This window comes from Coregonus clupeaformis, chromosome 8 (genome assembly GCF_020615455.1).
Source record: "Coregonus clupeaformis isolate EN_2021a chromosome 8, ASM2061545v1, whole genome shotgun sequence".
In the NCBI taxonomy this organism is placed as follows: domain Eukaryota; kingdom Metazoa; phylum Chordata; class Actinopteri; order Salmoniformes; family Salmonidae; genus Coregonus; species Coregonus clupeaformis.
Genome location: NC_059199.1, coordinates 19,716,633 through 19,731,279, shown reverse-complemented (window position 1 = coordinate 19,731,279; position 14,647 = coordinate 19,716,633). Strand labels below are relative to the sequence as shown.

Sequence of the window (14,647 nt, the reverse complement as noted above, 5' to 3'; positions counted from 1 at the left end):
TCTCACAACCAGCTTCATGAGGTAGTCACCTGGAATGAATTTCAATTAACAGGTGTGCCTTGTTAAAAGTTAATTTGTGGAATTTATTTCCTTCTTAATGCGTTTGAGCCAATCAGTTGTGTTGTTACAAGGTAGGGGGGTATATAGAAGATAGCCCTATTAGGTAAAATACCAAGTCCATTTTATGGCAAGAACAGCTCAAATAAGCAAAGAGAAATGACAGTCCATCATTACATGAAGGTCAGTCAATACGGAAAATATCAAGAACTTTTAAAGTTTCTTCAAGTACAGTCGCAAAAACCATCAGGCGCTATGATGAAACTGGCTCTCATGAGGACCGCCACAGGAAAAGAAGACACAGAGTTAACTCTGCTGCAGAGGATAAGTTCATTAGAGTTACCAGCCTCAGAAATTGCAGCCAAAATAAATGCTTCACAGAGTTCAAGTAACAGACACATCTCAACATCAACTGTTCAGAGGAGACTGCGTGAATCAGGCCTTCATGGTCGAATTGCTGCAAAGAAACCACTACTAAAGGACACCAATAAGAAGAACAGACTTGCTTGGGACAAGAAACACGAGCAATGGATATTAGACCGGTGGAAATCTGTCCTTTGGTCTGATGAGTCCAAATTTAAAATTTTTGGTTCCAACCGCCATTTCTTTGTGAGACGCAGAGTAGGTGAACGGATTATCTCCGCATTTAGGAGGAGGTGTGATGGTGTGGGGTTGCTTTGCTGGTGACACTGTCAGTGATTTATTTAGAATTCAAGGCACACTTAACCAGGATGGCTACCACAGCATTCTGCAGCGATACGCCTTCCCATCTGGTTTGCGCTTAGTGGGACTATCATTTGTTTTTCAACAGTACAATGACCCAACACACCTATAGGCTGTGTAAGGGCTATTTGACCAAGAAGGAGAGTGATGGAGTGCATCAGATGACTTGGCCTCCAAAAATCACCCGACCTCAACCCAATTGAGATGGTTTGGGATGAGTTGGACCGCAGAGTGAAAGAAAAGCAGCCAACAAGTGCTCAGCATATGTGGGAACTCCTTCAAGATGGTTGGAAAAGCATTCCAGGTGAAGCTGGTTGAGAGAATGCCAAGAGTGTGCAAAGCTGTCATCAAGGCAAAGGGTGGCTACTTTGAAGAATCTTAAATATAAAATATATTTTGATTTGTTTAACACTTTTTTGGTTTGTGTTATTTCATAGTTTTGATATCTTCACAATTATTCTACAATGTAGAAAATAGTACAAATAAAGAAAAACCCTTGAATGAGTAGGTGTGTCCAAACTTTTGACTGGTACTGTACATGAAAAAATATTATATATTTTTGACAGGTAACTGAAACAGAAAAACTTAAATTAGCATTTCTTATTGGACAAGTTCAGTTTGAGCCTTTTTCAACACGTTTTTTGACTAGTACTGTAGGTCAAGGACTAGATAAAGTGTATTTTTGCTACTACCACTTTTAGTCTTGAAATCTTTGGTTGTTTACTACACATACTTACTCACTCTGTTTAGCACATGGCCTCACATGTGAATCCTTAAAGAGATGGGTGGGACTAAGGCGTAAGAGGTTCTGAACAATGCTGAATGGGTGTAGACAAAGAAGAGCTCTCCAGTAGCTTTCCAAAACATTCAAGGTCCATTTTCTCAAAAGTGGGGTTACAAGTTTATCAACTTTCAAAGCAGAATTACTTTCCTATTGTTCCTCAACTGCTGTGTATGATATACCATTTTCTAGCTTGGAGTCTACTTTCATCCCATGAAAAAATACATAGGATCGAATCGAGCCTGTCGGTCACAAATAGCCCCATTACGTCAAAGATCCACCACTATATCTGGTCCTCTGTAGCTCAAATGTAAAATGTATGCGCACATGACTAAGTCGCTTTGGATAAAAGCATCTGCTAAATGGCATATTTTATATTTTACAGTAAGTATGAGGTACTTTTCTGCATATGCTTCTTTCTTTCGACGCAAAACTCTTATCCATCTGGTATTAGTATAAAATATAATAAATACAAAAAATGTACCATCAGAAAGCATTCATACCCCTGGAATTATTACACATTTTGTAGTGTTAAAGCCTGAATTTAAAATGGATTAAATCTGGGGGGTTTTTCTCACCCATCTACACACAATACCCCACAATGACAAAGTGAAAACATGTTTTTTGACATTTTCGCAAATGTATTGGAAATGAAAACATAAATATCTCATTAACATAAGTATTCACACCTCTGAGTCAATACTTTGTAGAAGCACCTTTGGCAGCAATTACAGCTTTGCGTCGTCTTGGGTTTGTCTATCAGCTTTGCATATCTGGATTTGGAGATTTTCTCAGATTCTTCCTAGCAGATTTTCTCATGCTCTGTTAAGTTAGATGGGGAGAGGCGGTGAACAGCAATATTCAAGTCTTTCCACAGATTTTCAATGGGATTCAAGTCTGGGCTTTGTCTTGGCCACTCAAGGATTTTCACATTCTTGTTCTGAAGCCATTTCGGCATTGCTTTGGCTGTATTTTTATTTATTTTTAATTTTTTAGTCATTTAGCAGACGCTCTTATCCAGAGCGACTTACAGTTAGTGAATACATTTTTTTATACTGGCCCCCCATGGAAATCGAACCCACAACCCTGGCGTTGCAAACGCCATGCTCTATCAACTGAGCTACATCCCTGCCGGTCATTCCCTCCCCTACCCTGGACGACGCTGGGCCAATTGTGCGCCGCCCATGAGTCTCCCGGTCGCGGCCGGCTGCGACAGAGCCTGTATGCTTGGGGTCGTTGTCCTGTTGGAACGCAAATCTTGGCTCCATTCATTGTTCCCTCTATCCTTGCCAGTCTCCCAGTCCCTGCCACTGAAAAGCATCCCCATAGCATGATGCTGCCACCGCCATGCTTCACGGTAGGGATGGTGTTAGACAGGTGAAGAGCTGTGCCTGGTTTTCTACAGACAAATCTCTGTTTTTCCATATTTTTTCCAATTTCCCAATGATGGAGACCACTGTGCTCTTGGAAACTTTCAACACTCTAGAAATTGTTTTATACCCTTCCCAGATATCTGCCTCAACACAATTCCATCTCGGAGATCTACGGACAGTTCCTTGGACTTCATGGTATACACTGAGTATACCAAACATTAAGAACACCTGCTCTTTCCATGACATAGACTGACCAGGTGAAAGCTATGATCCCTTATTGATGTATTTTAAGCCTTGAGACAATTGAGACATGGATTGTGTATGTGTGCCATTCAGAGAATGAATGGGCAAGACAAAATATTTAAGTGCCTTTGAACAGGGTATGGTAGTAGGTGCCAGGCGCACCGGTTTGTGTCTAGAACTGCAACGCTGCAGGGTTTTTCACACTCAAGAGTTCCTCTGTGTATCAAGAACTGTCCACCACCCAAAGAACATCCAGCCAACTTGTCACAACTGTGGGAAGCATTGGAGTCAACATGGGCCAGCATCAATGTTCCCTCTAAGCTGCGCTCGTACACGCGCAGTAGCCCCGAGACTGCCGCGCCGCTCCCCGGGACTGCCACGCAGAAATACAGTATCAGCCCACAGAGAGAAGCACGAGATTGAACTTCACTCAACTTTCTAAAGCAGTGGTCACCAACCGGTCGATTGCGATCTCCAAGACATTCCTAGTCGATCTCCAAACATTTCTGTTAAAAACCCAACGATACAGCCTTGTGTTCCTATTTTTTTTTTATTTGTCTCGGGCTGTTGGCGGTTGGTGCACCCGATTCAGCTGGCGAACTGTTGCCATTTCGAACCATTTCATGTCTGAAGGTACAAACTCTGCCTTCCCGGCAGGCCCAGAGAGCAAATCAAGGGTACTATAGGCTTACCTCTGGCCAATCTGATGGCTCATATTACCGTGTCTGCAGTAACGTAGCAGGCATAAAAGAACACTATAGCAAAGTTGATACTGTGAAATTTAAAAACGTTTAAAACCATGACTAAAGACAGACTGTCAACGAATACAGTAAAGAGCTGCTGTTTTTATGAGTGAGTTCATGTGTAAGTTTTTACTCAGCATTGTCAACACTTTGTATTCAACACTTTTATAAGCCATAAAATGTGCATTCTTCCTATGGCTTGCGTTGTTGTTATTATTAGCAGCTCAGGTCTTTTTTAATATTGAGGAATATTTTACTTTCTCTGTTCATAGGAGTTTGCAAGCTTGCAAATGTATTAAAAATGGCTGCCTGGCCAAACTGAGCAATCGGGGGAGAAGGGCCTTGGTCAGGGAGGTCCCTCTGACAGAGCTCCAGTTCCTCTGTGGACATGAGCCTTCCAGAAGGACAACCATCTCTGCAGCACTCCACCAATCAGACCTTTATGGTAGAGTGGCCAGACGGAAGACAGTCCTCAGTAAAAGGCACATGACAGCCCGCTTGGAGCTTGCCAAAAGGCATCTTAAGGACTCTCAGACCATGAGAAACAAGATTCTCTGGTCTGATGAAACCAAGATTTAACTCTTTGGCCTGAATGCCAAGCTTCACGTCTGGAGGAAACCTGGTGGTGGCAGCATCATGCTGTGGGGATGTTTTTCAGCGGCAGGGACTTGGAGACTAGCCAGGATCGAGGGAAAGATGAACGGCGCAAAGTACAGAGATATCCTTGATGAAAACCTGTTCCAGAGCCCTCAGGACTCAGTTCACCTTCCAACAGGACAACAACCCTAAGCACACAGCCAAGACAACGCAGGAGTGGCTTCGGGACAAGTCTCTGAATGTCCTTGAGTGGCCCAGCCAGAGCCCGGACTTGAACCTGATCGAACATCTCTGGAGAGACCTGAAAATAGCTGTGCCAACCTGACAAAGCTTGAGAGGATCTGCAGAGAAGAATGGGAGAAACTCCCCAAATACAGGTGTGGTAAGCTTGTAGCGTCATACCCAAGAAGACTCGAGGCTGTAATCGCTGCCAAAGGTGCTTCAACAAAATTCAGAGTAAAGGGTCTGAATACTTATGTAAATGTTATATTTCCGTTTGCAAAAATTTCTAAAAACCTGTTTTTGCTTTGTCATTATGGGGTATTTATTGTGTGTAGATTGATGAGGAAAAATTAGATTTCATCAATTTTAGAATAAGGCTGTAATCTAACAAAATGTTGAAAAAGTGAAGGGGTCTGAATACTTTCCGAATGCAGTGAATATAATAGGGCCGGGACGATACCAGTATCGCAGTATTTTTTACATGGCAAAAATGAAAACACGAAGCAGACTAAAGTCTTTGGTCCTTTAAAAATCTGCTGTGTGGGCCTCCCGAGTGGCGCAGCGTTCTAAGGCACTGCATCGCAGTGCTTGAGGCGTCACTACAGACCCGGGTTCGATCCCAGGCTGTGTCGCAGACCGGGAGACCCATGAGGCGGCGCACAATTGGCCCAGCGTCGTCCGGGTTAGGGGAGGGTTTGGCCGGCCGGGATGTCCTTGTCCCATTGCGCTCTAGCGACTCCTTGTGGATGCACGCTGACTTTGGTCGCCAGCTGTACAGTGTTTCCTCCGACACATTGGTGCGGCTGGCTTCCGGGTTAAGCGAGCAGTGCGGCTTGGAAGGACGCATGGCTCTCGAGCTTCGCTGCTCTCGAGTCCGTACGGGAGTTGCAGCGATGGGACAAGACTAACTACCAATTGGATATCACGAAATTGGGGATAAAAAGGGGCATATGTAAAATATTGTGTGCTATAGCTTGGAAAATAAATGTGACTCTGGATGACAACATAATAAGAGGGTACACTCGGCTACACATACAGTGCCTTCAGAAAGTATACACACCCTTTACTTTTTCCACATTTGTTTGTGTTACAACACCTTGTAGAGTCCATGGTCCGACAAATTGAGGCTGTTCTGAGGGCAAAAGGCGTGGGAGCAACTCAAAATTAGTAAGGTGTTTTAATGTTTGGTATTCTCAGTGTAGTTTCTGCTCTGACATGCACTGTCAACTATGGGACCTTATGTAGACAGGTGTGGCCACATGTGGACGTCAATCAAGTTGTAGTGACATCTCAAGGAAATTGGATGCACCTGATCTCAATTTGGAGTGTCATAGCAAAGGGGTGTGAATACTTATGTAAATGAGATATTTCTGTATTTAATTTTCAATACATTTGAAACATTTTCTAAAAACATATTTTCACTTTGTCATTATTTGGTATTGTGTGTAGATGGGTGATTTAAAAACAACAATTTTGAATTCAGGCTGTAACAACAAAATGTGGAATAAGTCAAGGGGTATGAATACTTTCTGAAGGCTTTCAAAAGTTTTGAGAATTAGTATTCGTCTCCACAAAGTTTTCTGCCTCAGTGTTGATGATGGCAATTTGCATATATTCCAGAATGTCATGAAGAGTGATCAGATGAATTGCAATTAATTGCAAAGTCCCTCTTTGCCATGAAAACATTTCCACTGCATTTCAGCCCTGTCACAAAAGGACCAGCTGCCATCATGTCAGTGATTGTCTCGTTAACACAGGTGAGAGTGTTGACGAGGACAAGGCTGGTGATCACTCTTGTCACGCTGATTGAGTTAGAATAACAGACTGGAAGCTTTAAAAGGAGGGTGGTGCTTGAAATCATTGTTCTTCCTCTGTCAACCATGGTTACCTGCAAGGAAACACGTGCCGTCATCATTGCTTTGCACAAAAAGGGCTTCACAGGCAAGGATATTGCTGCTAGTAAGATTGCACCTAAATCAACCATTTATCGGATCATCAAGAACTTCAAGGAGAGAGGTTCAATTGTTGTGAAGAAGGCGTCAGGGCGATCAAGAAAGTCCAGCATGTCATGAGCACTCTCTCTCCCTGGTAGCAACATTAATTGCATTCAATTATCTTCCACTCTGCTCACCTCCCTCTCTCTACTCAGCCTAACTAGCTCCACCTGCCCTGCTCTGCTCTTGTTACCTGGCCAGCTGCACTGCATTTCCCACTCACCATCCTCACCTTGCCTCACTCTGTTCTAATTACTCTGCCAGCTGAACTGCATTTCCCCACTACCTCTCCCAGTATATCAAGCCCTGTTTTTCAGCCAAGCCCTGTCAGATCGTCTTCAAACCCGGACCAGTAACCTGCCTGTCTGCGCTCTGACTCCTGTTTGTGATACCGATCCTTTCTTGACTGCCTCCTTGTTCTACTGCCCCGTCTATCCCAACCTGCCTTCTGGACCTCGACTACTCTCCGATCTTCAGCCCCTCCGGTAACTCGTTTCTGCCTTCTGTCTCTCACCACGATATTTGCCCAGCCCTGATCTGTACTTCTGCCTGCCATTCATTTTGCTGTTGTGTGTGTGTGTTCCCCAGGTCTCCGACCACCAGATGAGCGTGCCCAGACGTTTCACCACCCTCAGCCCGATACGCCGCTCCATCACTGGGGAACACACACACTAAGCACTTGGACTGGACACCCCGGACATTTGGTGACCCCCGGAGCACAGGTACCCACAGGAGGACCCTGAAAGACCCCTGACACCCCTGGGACTCCTCTTCCCGCCTGTAACCTTGAATAAAGAACTCTGAATTTGAACTTGCGCTCTTGGGTCCTCTTCTGTTCGTGACAGAACGATCTGACCATCATGGACCCAGCGCACTCCCTGACCACGATGGAGGAAGAGCCAGAGAGGACTGCCCTACAGCGACTGGAACGCTCTGAGGGAGACATAAATCGGATGGCTGGCGACATCGCTTCCCTTCTCCAGCTATTCAACCAGCAGCAACAACAGTTCCAACTGCAGCAACAACAGCTAGCCCAAGCCCTGCAACTACTCTCAAGCCCGGCTACTCCACCTGCACCCCCCTGGTCCTTTTGTTCCTGTACCACCGATACTCCTTCATCCCTCCGCTGGAGGTCCCAATGCTGCAGGCCCGGCAGTGCTGCCACCAGATCCCCACGCTCCTGAACCAAGGATTGGGAACCCGGAACGTTTTGATGGCAACCAGAAGCAAGTAAGACCATTCTTGAGCAGCTGCCGAATCCAGTTTGCACTACAGCCCAGGACTTTCTCAACAGAGGGAGCCAAGGTGGGGTATGTCATCACACATCTCACCGGTCGAGCTCGGTTGTGGGGAACGGCGGAATTCGACCGGCAAACCCCAGCCTGTGCCTCCTTCAGTGCCTTTGAGGAGGAGATGTTAAAGGTCTTTGACCTAGGCTCGCCAACAGCCGAAGCGTCACAAGCTCTGCTCACCATCCGTCAGGGCAATCGGACAGTGGCAGACTTCTCCATTGACTTTCGTACCCTGGCCAGTCAAAGCTCGTTTAACCCAGAGGCACTGGTGCAAGCCTTCCTCCATAGCCTGGCGGACTATATCAAGGACGAGCTTGTTTCCCATGACCCGCCCTCAACGCTTGATGCCGCCATTGACCTTGCCGTTCGCATTGACCGCCGTATACAGACCCGGAGGAGGGAGAAGGGCCGTCTCAGTCAACCTGCCATCCGTACTCGGGTCGATACCGCTTCTGTCCAGCCCCTGCCTGTCAAGTCCCATAGCCAACTCAATCAGCCTGAGCCCATGGAGATTGGCCGTGCCTCTCTGACTCCCGAGGAGCGTCGGCGCCGTCTAAGCTCCAACCTTTGCCTCTACTGTGGTGGCGAGAATCACCGTGTCGCTACTTGTCCGGCAAAAGCCGCAGCTCACCAGGTGTAGGGGAGATCCGGGTGAGCTCAACAAGCCTTCAGTCTCCCTCCATCCGAAAGACCCTGCTTCATCTCCGCCTTCAGCTTTCTGACAAGACTCATACATTGGCCGCCCTTGTGGATTCCGGAGCCGAAGCAAACATCATGGACCCTGAGCTTGCACAGCAACTGGGCGTGAACCATCATCAACTGACACAACCCATTCCTGCACGAGCCCTGGATGGGCATCATCTTGGCACTGTCACTCATATCTCCGCCCCTGTGACAATCCTGCTGTCAGGAAACCACCAGGAGTCCATCCAGTTTCACCTCCTACACTCACCTGGCCAACCACTCATTCTTGGATACCCGTGGCTCCGTCAGCACAACCCCCCACATCGACTGGGAGACAGGAACAGTCCGTGAGTGGGGAAGGAGTTGTCACCAGACCTGTTTAAGGGGGGCCACCCTGCCCGTTCACCGGGGAAGGATCTAGCGCTACCTCCGACATATCCAATGTTCCGGCCTGTTACCACAGCCTGAAAGAGGTGTTCAACAAATCCAAGGCGACATCTCTACCCCCCACACAGACCCTATGACTGCGCGATTGATCTCCTGCCTGGCACAGCACCTCCCAAGGGTCGTCTGTATTCACTGTCAGCCCCGGAAAGAAAGGCCATGGAGGACTACATTAATGACTCTCTTGCCTCCGGGATAATTAGACCGTCGTCTTCCCCGCAGGAGCGGGATTCTTCTTTGTCGGCAAGAAGGACGGTTCTCTTCGTCCATGCATAGATTACCGGGGTCTGAACGACATCACGGTTAAGAATCGCTACCCACTGCCCTTACTTTCGTCTGCCTTCGAACTGCTGCAGGGAGCCACTGTATTCACTAAGCTGGACCTTCGCAATGCCTACCATCTGGTGCGGATGAGGGAGGGAGACGAATGGAAGACAGCGTTCAACACACCAACCGGCCACTATGAATATCTCGTCATGCCCTTCGGCCTCACCAATGCCCCAGCAGTTTTTCAAGCCCTAGTGAATGATATCCTCAGGGACATGCTAAATACGTTCGTATTGTGTACCTTGACGATATTTTAATATTCTCAAAGACTCTGTCAGAACACACGCACCACGTCCGGTTGGTCCTGCGCCGCCTGCTGGAGAACTCTCTTTTCGTGAAGGCAGAGAAGTGCGAGTTCCATGCCAAGACCGTTTCATTCCTGGGGTATGTGGTGACCGAGGGCAGCATTCAGATGGATCTCACGAAGGTGTCGGCTGTCACTTCCTGGCCAGTTCCTGAGTCTCGGAAGAAGTTGCAACAGTTCCTGGGCTTTGCCAACTTTTATAGGAGATTCATCAGAAACTATAGCACAGTGGCTGCACCCCTCACGGCGCTAACCAGCACTAAACAACCGTACCAATGGACATCAGCTGCTGATAAGGCCTTCAATATCCTCAAGACATGTTTCACTTCTGCTCCCATCCTCCAGATGCCAGATGCAGCAAGGCAGTTTGTGGTGGAGGTAGATGCTTCGGACGTGGGAGTGGGTGCAGTGCTTTCTCAAAGAGCAGCTGAGGATGGCAAGATGCACCCCTGTGCCTTCTACTCCCGTCGGCTAACCCCTGCCGAATGCAACTACGACATTGGGAACCGCGAGCTGTTGGCTGTCAAGCTCGCCCTTGAAGAATGGCGGCACTGGTTAGAGGGGTCAAAGGAACCATTCGTAGTGTGGACAGACCACAAGAACCTGGAGTATATCCAAACAACCAGGAGGCTGAACTCCCGTCAACAGCGGTGGTCTCTGTTCTTTACGCGCTTCAATTTCACGCTCTCCTACCGCCCGGGATCTCGCAACATCAAACCTGATGCTCTTTCCCGGATGTTTCAGAAGGACGAGACCACCGCCATGACAGCTCCCATTCTTCCCAGCCACTTGGTCGTAGCGGCCCTCACCTGGGAGATCGAGAAGCAGGTCATGGAGGCTCTTCGGGACCAGCCAGGTCCAAGCACCAGCGCCCCCAACCGTCTGTTTGTTCCAGCAAATCTCAGGTCACCTGTGATTCAGTGGGGGCACGAATCCCGTCTGGCCTGTCATCCCGGCATCACTCGCACCCTTCATCTGGTCCGCCAGCGGTTCTGGTGGCGGGGGATGAGACGGGATGTCCGAGAATTCATCCGAGCTTGTCCCACTTGTAACCGAAACAAGACTCCCAACCAGCCTCCTGCTGGGTTGCTGCAACCCCTACTCATACCCAAGAGGCCCTGGTCCCACGTTTCACTGGACTTTGTTACGGGCCTGCCGCCCTCTGACGGACACACAGTCATCCTTACCATTGTTGACCGCTTTAGTAAGATGACCCACTTCGTGCCCCTTCCCAAACTACCCTCTGCTAAAGAGACCTCCCAGGTGGTCCTGGAACATGTGTTTCGTATCCATGGCCTACCCCAGGATATAGTGTCAGACCGGGGCCCGCAATTCTCAGCAACCTTTTGGAAGGAGTTCTGTCATCTCCTTGGGGCCACCGCCAGCCTATCGTCTGGATTCCACCCGCAGTCAAACGGCCAGACTGAACGCATGAACCAGGAGCTGGAGAAGGCACTGAGGTGTGTGGCTTCCCAAAATCCCCGGGCCTGGGCTCAACACCTGCTCTGGGTGGAATATGCCCATAATTCACTCACCAGTTCCTCCACCGGGCTCTCCCCCTTTCAGTGTGTCTACGGGTATCAACCTCCACTGTTTGCCAGCCAGGAGGCGGATGCCACCTGTCCGTCTGCTCTTGCGTATGCCCGCCGCTGCCGCCGCACTTGGGCCCAGGCTCGCACTGTGCTCCTGAAGTCTGGAACCAGCTACGCCGTCGGTGCCAACCGACGGAGGACCCCAGCACCTACTTACCGGGTTGGTCAGAAGGTCTGGCTGTCTGCCCGGGATCTGCCGCTGCGGGTTGTATCACGAAAGCTGGCCCCTCGCTTCATTGGTCCTTTTCCTGTGCAGAAAGTCATCAGTCCAACGGCGGTCCGACTTCAGTTGCCCGCTTCCATGCGGGTCCACCCCACCTTCCACGTCTCCAAGGTCAAGCCGGTCCATGAAAGTCCCCTGGTCCCTGCAGCTCCGGCGCCACCTCCTCCGCGCCTCGTAGATGGCGGTCCTGTCTTCACCGTCCGGCGGCTGCTCCGCTCTAGGCGAAGGGGTAGGGGTCTCCAGTACCTCGTTGATTGGGAGGGATATGGTCCAGAGGGAGAGGACCTGGATCCCGGCCAGGAGGATAGTGGACCGGACCCTTATCACTGACTTCCACCGACTACATCCTGATCAGCCTGCAATCCGTAGGGGCCGTCCCAAGAGGGGTTCCTAGCCGTCCGGCCCGCCCTGCTCCTGTCTCAGTGCCTGTCCTGTCTCCCGACCGTGACCCTCCAGCTCCTTCTGAGGATGAGGAGATTCACTCGGACCGCTCGGAGGAGTTCTGACCCGCCGCCTGCTCCCCTCCACCCTCCCGGCATGATGTTGTTCTTGGGACTTCTGGGGCCGTCCCTTGGAGGGGGTCCTGTCATGAGCACTCTCTCTCCCTGGTAGCAACATTAATTGCATTCAATTATCTTCCACTCTGCTCACCTCCCTCTCTCTACTCAGCCTAACTAGCTCCACCTGCCCTGCTCTGCTCTTGTTACCTGGCCAGCTGCACTGCATTTCCCACTCACCATCCTCACCTTGCCTCACTCTGTTCTAATTACTCTGCCAGCTGAACTGCATTTCCCCACTACCTCTCCCAGTATATCAAGCCCTGTTTTTCAGCCAAGCCCTGTCAGATCGTCTTCAAACCCGGACCAGTAACCTGCCTGTCTGCGCTCTGACTCCTGTTTGTGATACCGATCCTTTCTTGACTGCCTCCTTGTTCTACTGCCCCGTCTATCCCAACCTGCCTTCTGGACCTCGACTACTCTCCGATCTTCAGCCCCTCCGGTAACTCGTTTCTGCCTTCTGTCTCTCACCACGATATTTGCCCAGCCCTGATCTGTACTTCTGCCTGCCATTCATTTTGCTGTTGTGTGTGTGTGTTCCCCCAGGTCTCCGACCACCAGATGAGCGTGCCCAGACGTTTCACCACCCTCAGCCCGATACGCCGCTCCATCACTGGGGAACACACACACTAAGCACTTGGACTGGACACCCCCGGACATTTGGTGACCCCCGGAGCACAGGTACCCACAGGAGGACCCTGAAAGACCCCTGACACCCCTGGGACTCCTCTTCCCGCCTGTAACCTTGAATAAAGAACTCTGAATTTGAACTTGCGCTCTTGGGTCCTCTTCTGTTCGTGACACAGCAAGCACCAGGACCGTCTTCTAAAGTTGATTCAGCTGCGGGATCTGGGCACCACCAGTGCAGAGCTTGCTCAGGAATGGCAGCAGGCAGGTGTGAGTGCATCTGCACGCACAGTGAGGCGAAGACCTTTGGAGGATGGCCTGGTGTCAAGAAGGGCAGCAAAGAAGCCACTTCTCTCCAGGAAAAACATCAGGGACAGACTGATATTCTGCAAAAGGTACAGGGATTGGACTGCTGAGGACTGGGGTAGAGTCATTTTCTCTGATGAATCCCCTTTCCAATTGTTTGGGCCATCCAGAAAACACCTTGTCCAGAGAAGACAAGGTGAGAGCTACCATCAGTCCTGTGTCATGCCAACAGTTAAGCATCCTGAGACCATTCATGTGTGGGGTTGCTTCTCAGCCAAGGGAGTGGGCTCACTCACAATATTTCCTAAGAACACAGCCATGAATAAAGAATGGTACCAACACATCATCCGAGAGCAACTTCTCCCAACCATCCAAGAACAGTTGAACAGGTGACGAACAATTCCTTTTCCAGCATGATGGAGCACCTTGCCATAAGGCAAAAGTGATAACTAAGTGGCTCGGGGAACAAAACATCGAAATATTGGGTCCATGGCCAGGAAACTCCCCAGACCTTAATCCCATTGAGAACTTGTGGTCAATCCTCAAGAGGCGGGTGGACAAACAAAACCTCAGCATGCCAGGGCGGATTGCAGAGGTCTTGAAAAAGAAGGGTCAACACTGAAAATATTGACTCTTTGCATAAACTGAATGTCATTGTCAATGAAAGCCTTTGACACTTATGGAACACTTGTAATTATACTTCAGTGTACCATAGTAACTACTGACATAAAGGTCTAAGAACACTGAAGCAGCAAACTTTGTGGAGACCAATACTTGTGTCATTCTCAAAACGTTTGACCACAACTGTAGCTCAGTATTTGTATTATTTATTTTTTTACAGTCTTTTTTGCTCATGTTTATCTAGGGTGTCAATAATTATGGACCCCACTGTATGTCAGGAGAACACTTCGGTTGAGTTCCTGCCTGACTACACTGCAGACATGACAGATCTCAGAACGCCTAGAAAGTTGTTTAACATATCAGCTAACCACATCATATGATATAGCGATCTAATGCCTGACTGTGCAGTCGATGAAGTGGCACGCAACCATAGGTTGATGCAATGCAACGTCTGCAATGTAGTCAGGTGGGAACTTGTCCTTTATAGCTATGTGACAGGTGAGGGGTCACAGAGGTGAGGGGTTAAAGGTCACAGACCTCCAGGCTGCCTCTCTTGGTGGGGTTGAGAATCAGGAACTTCTTCAGTAGGTTCTCACAGTCTGTAGACATGTAGAACGGAATACGGTATTTCCCCCTTAACACACGCTCTCTCAACTCCTATAGGGGAGACAGAGTGGAGGTTAGGGGTTAGAGGTCAAGGGTTAGAGGTCATGGGTCCGTCTGTAGACATGTGGAACGGAATACAGTTACAAATTTCAAGTTCTCACATACCTCTCTCACGCACACACACACACACACACACACACACACACACACACACACACACACACACACACAGTGAGGGAAAAAAGTATTTGATCCCCTGCTGATTTTGTACGTTTGCCCACTGACAAAGAAATGTCAGTCTATAATTTTAATGGTAGGTTTATTTGAACAG

The 14,647-nt window shown here is 48.8% G+C and overlaps 1 protein-coding gene across 3 annotated transcripts in view; it reads right to left on the bottom strand.

The window, feature by feature from the left end:
• Window positions 1-14,647, bottom strand: part of LOC121571241 (serine/threonine-protein kinase MARK2) — a 127,197-nt gene that overhangs the window by 65,069 nt on the left and 47,481 nt on the right. For all 3 annotated transcript variants that reach the window (XM_045221865.1, XM_045221864.1, XM_045221866.1), the window contains one exon: window positions 14,248-14,367. In XM_045221865.1, the coding sequence (XP_045077800.1) occupies window positions 14,248-14,367 (120 nt within the window). The remainder of the gene's footprint in view (window positions 1-14,247; window positions 14,368-14,647) is intronic.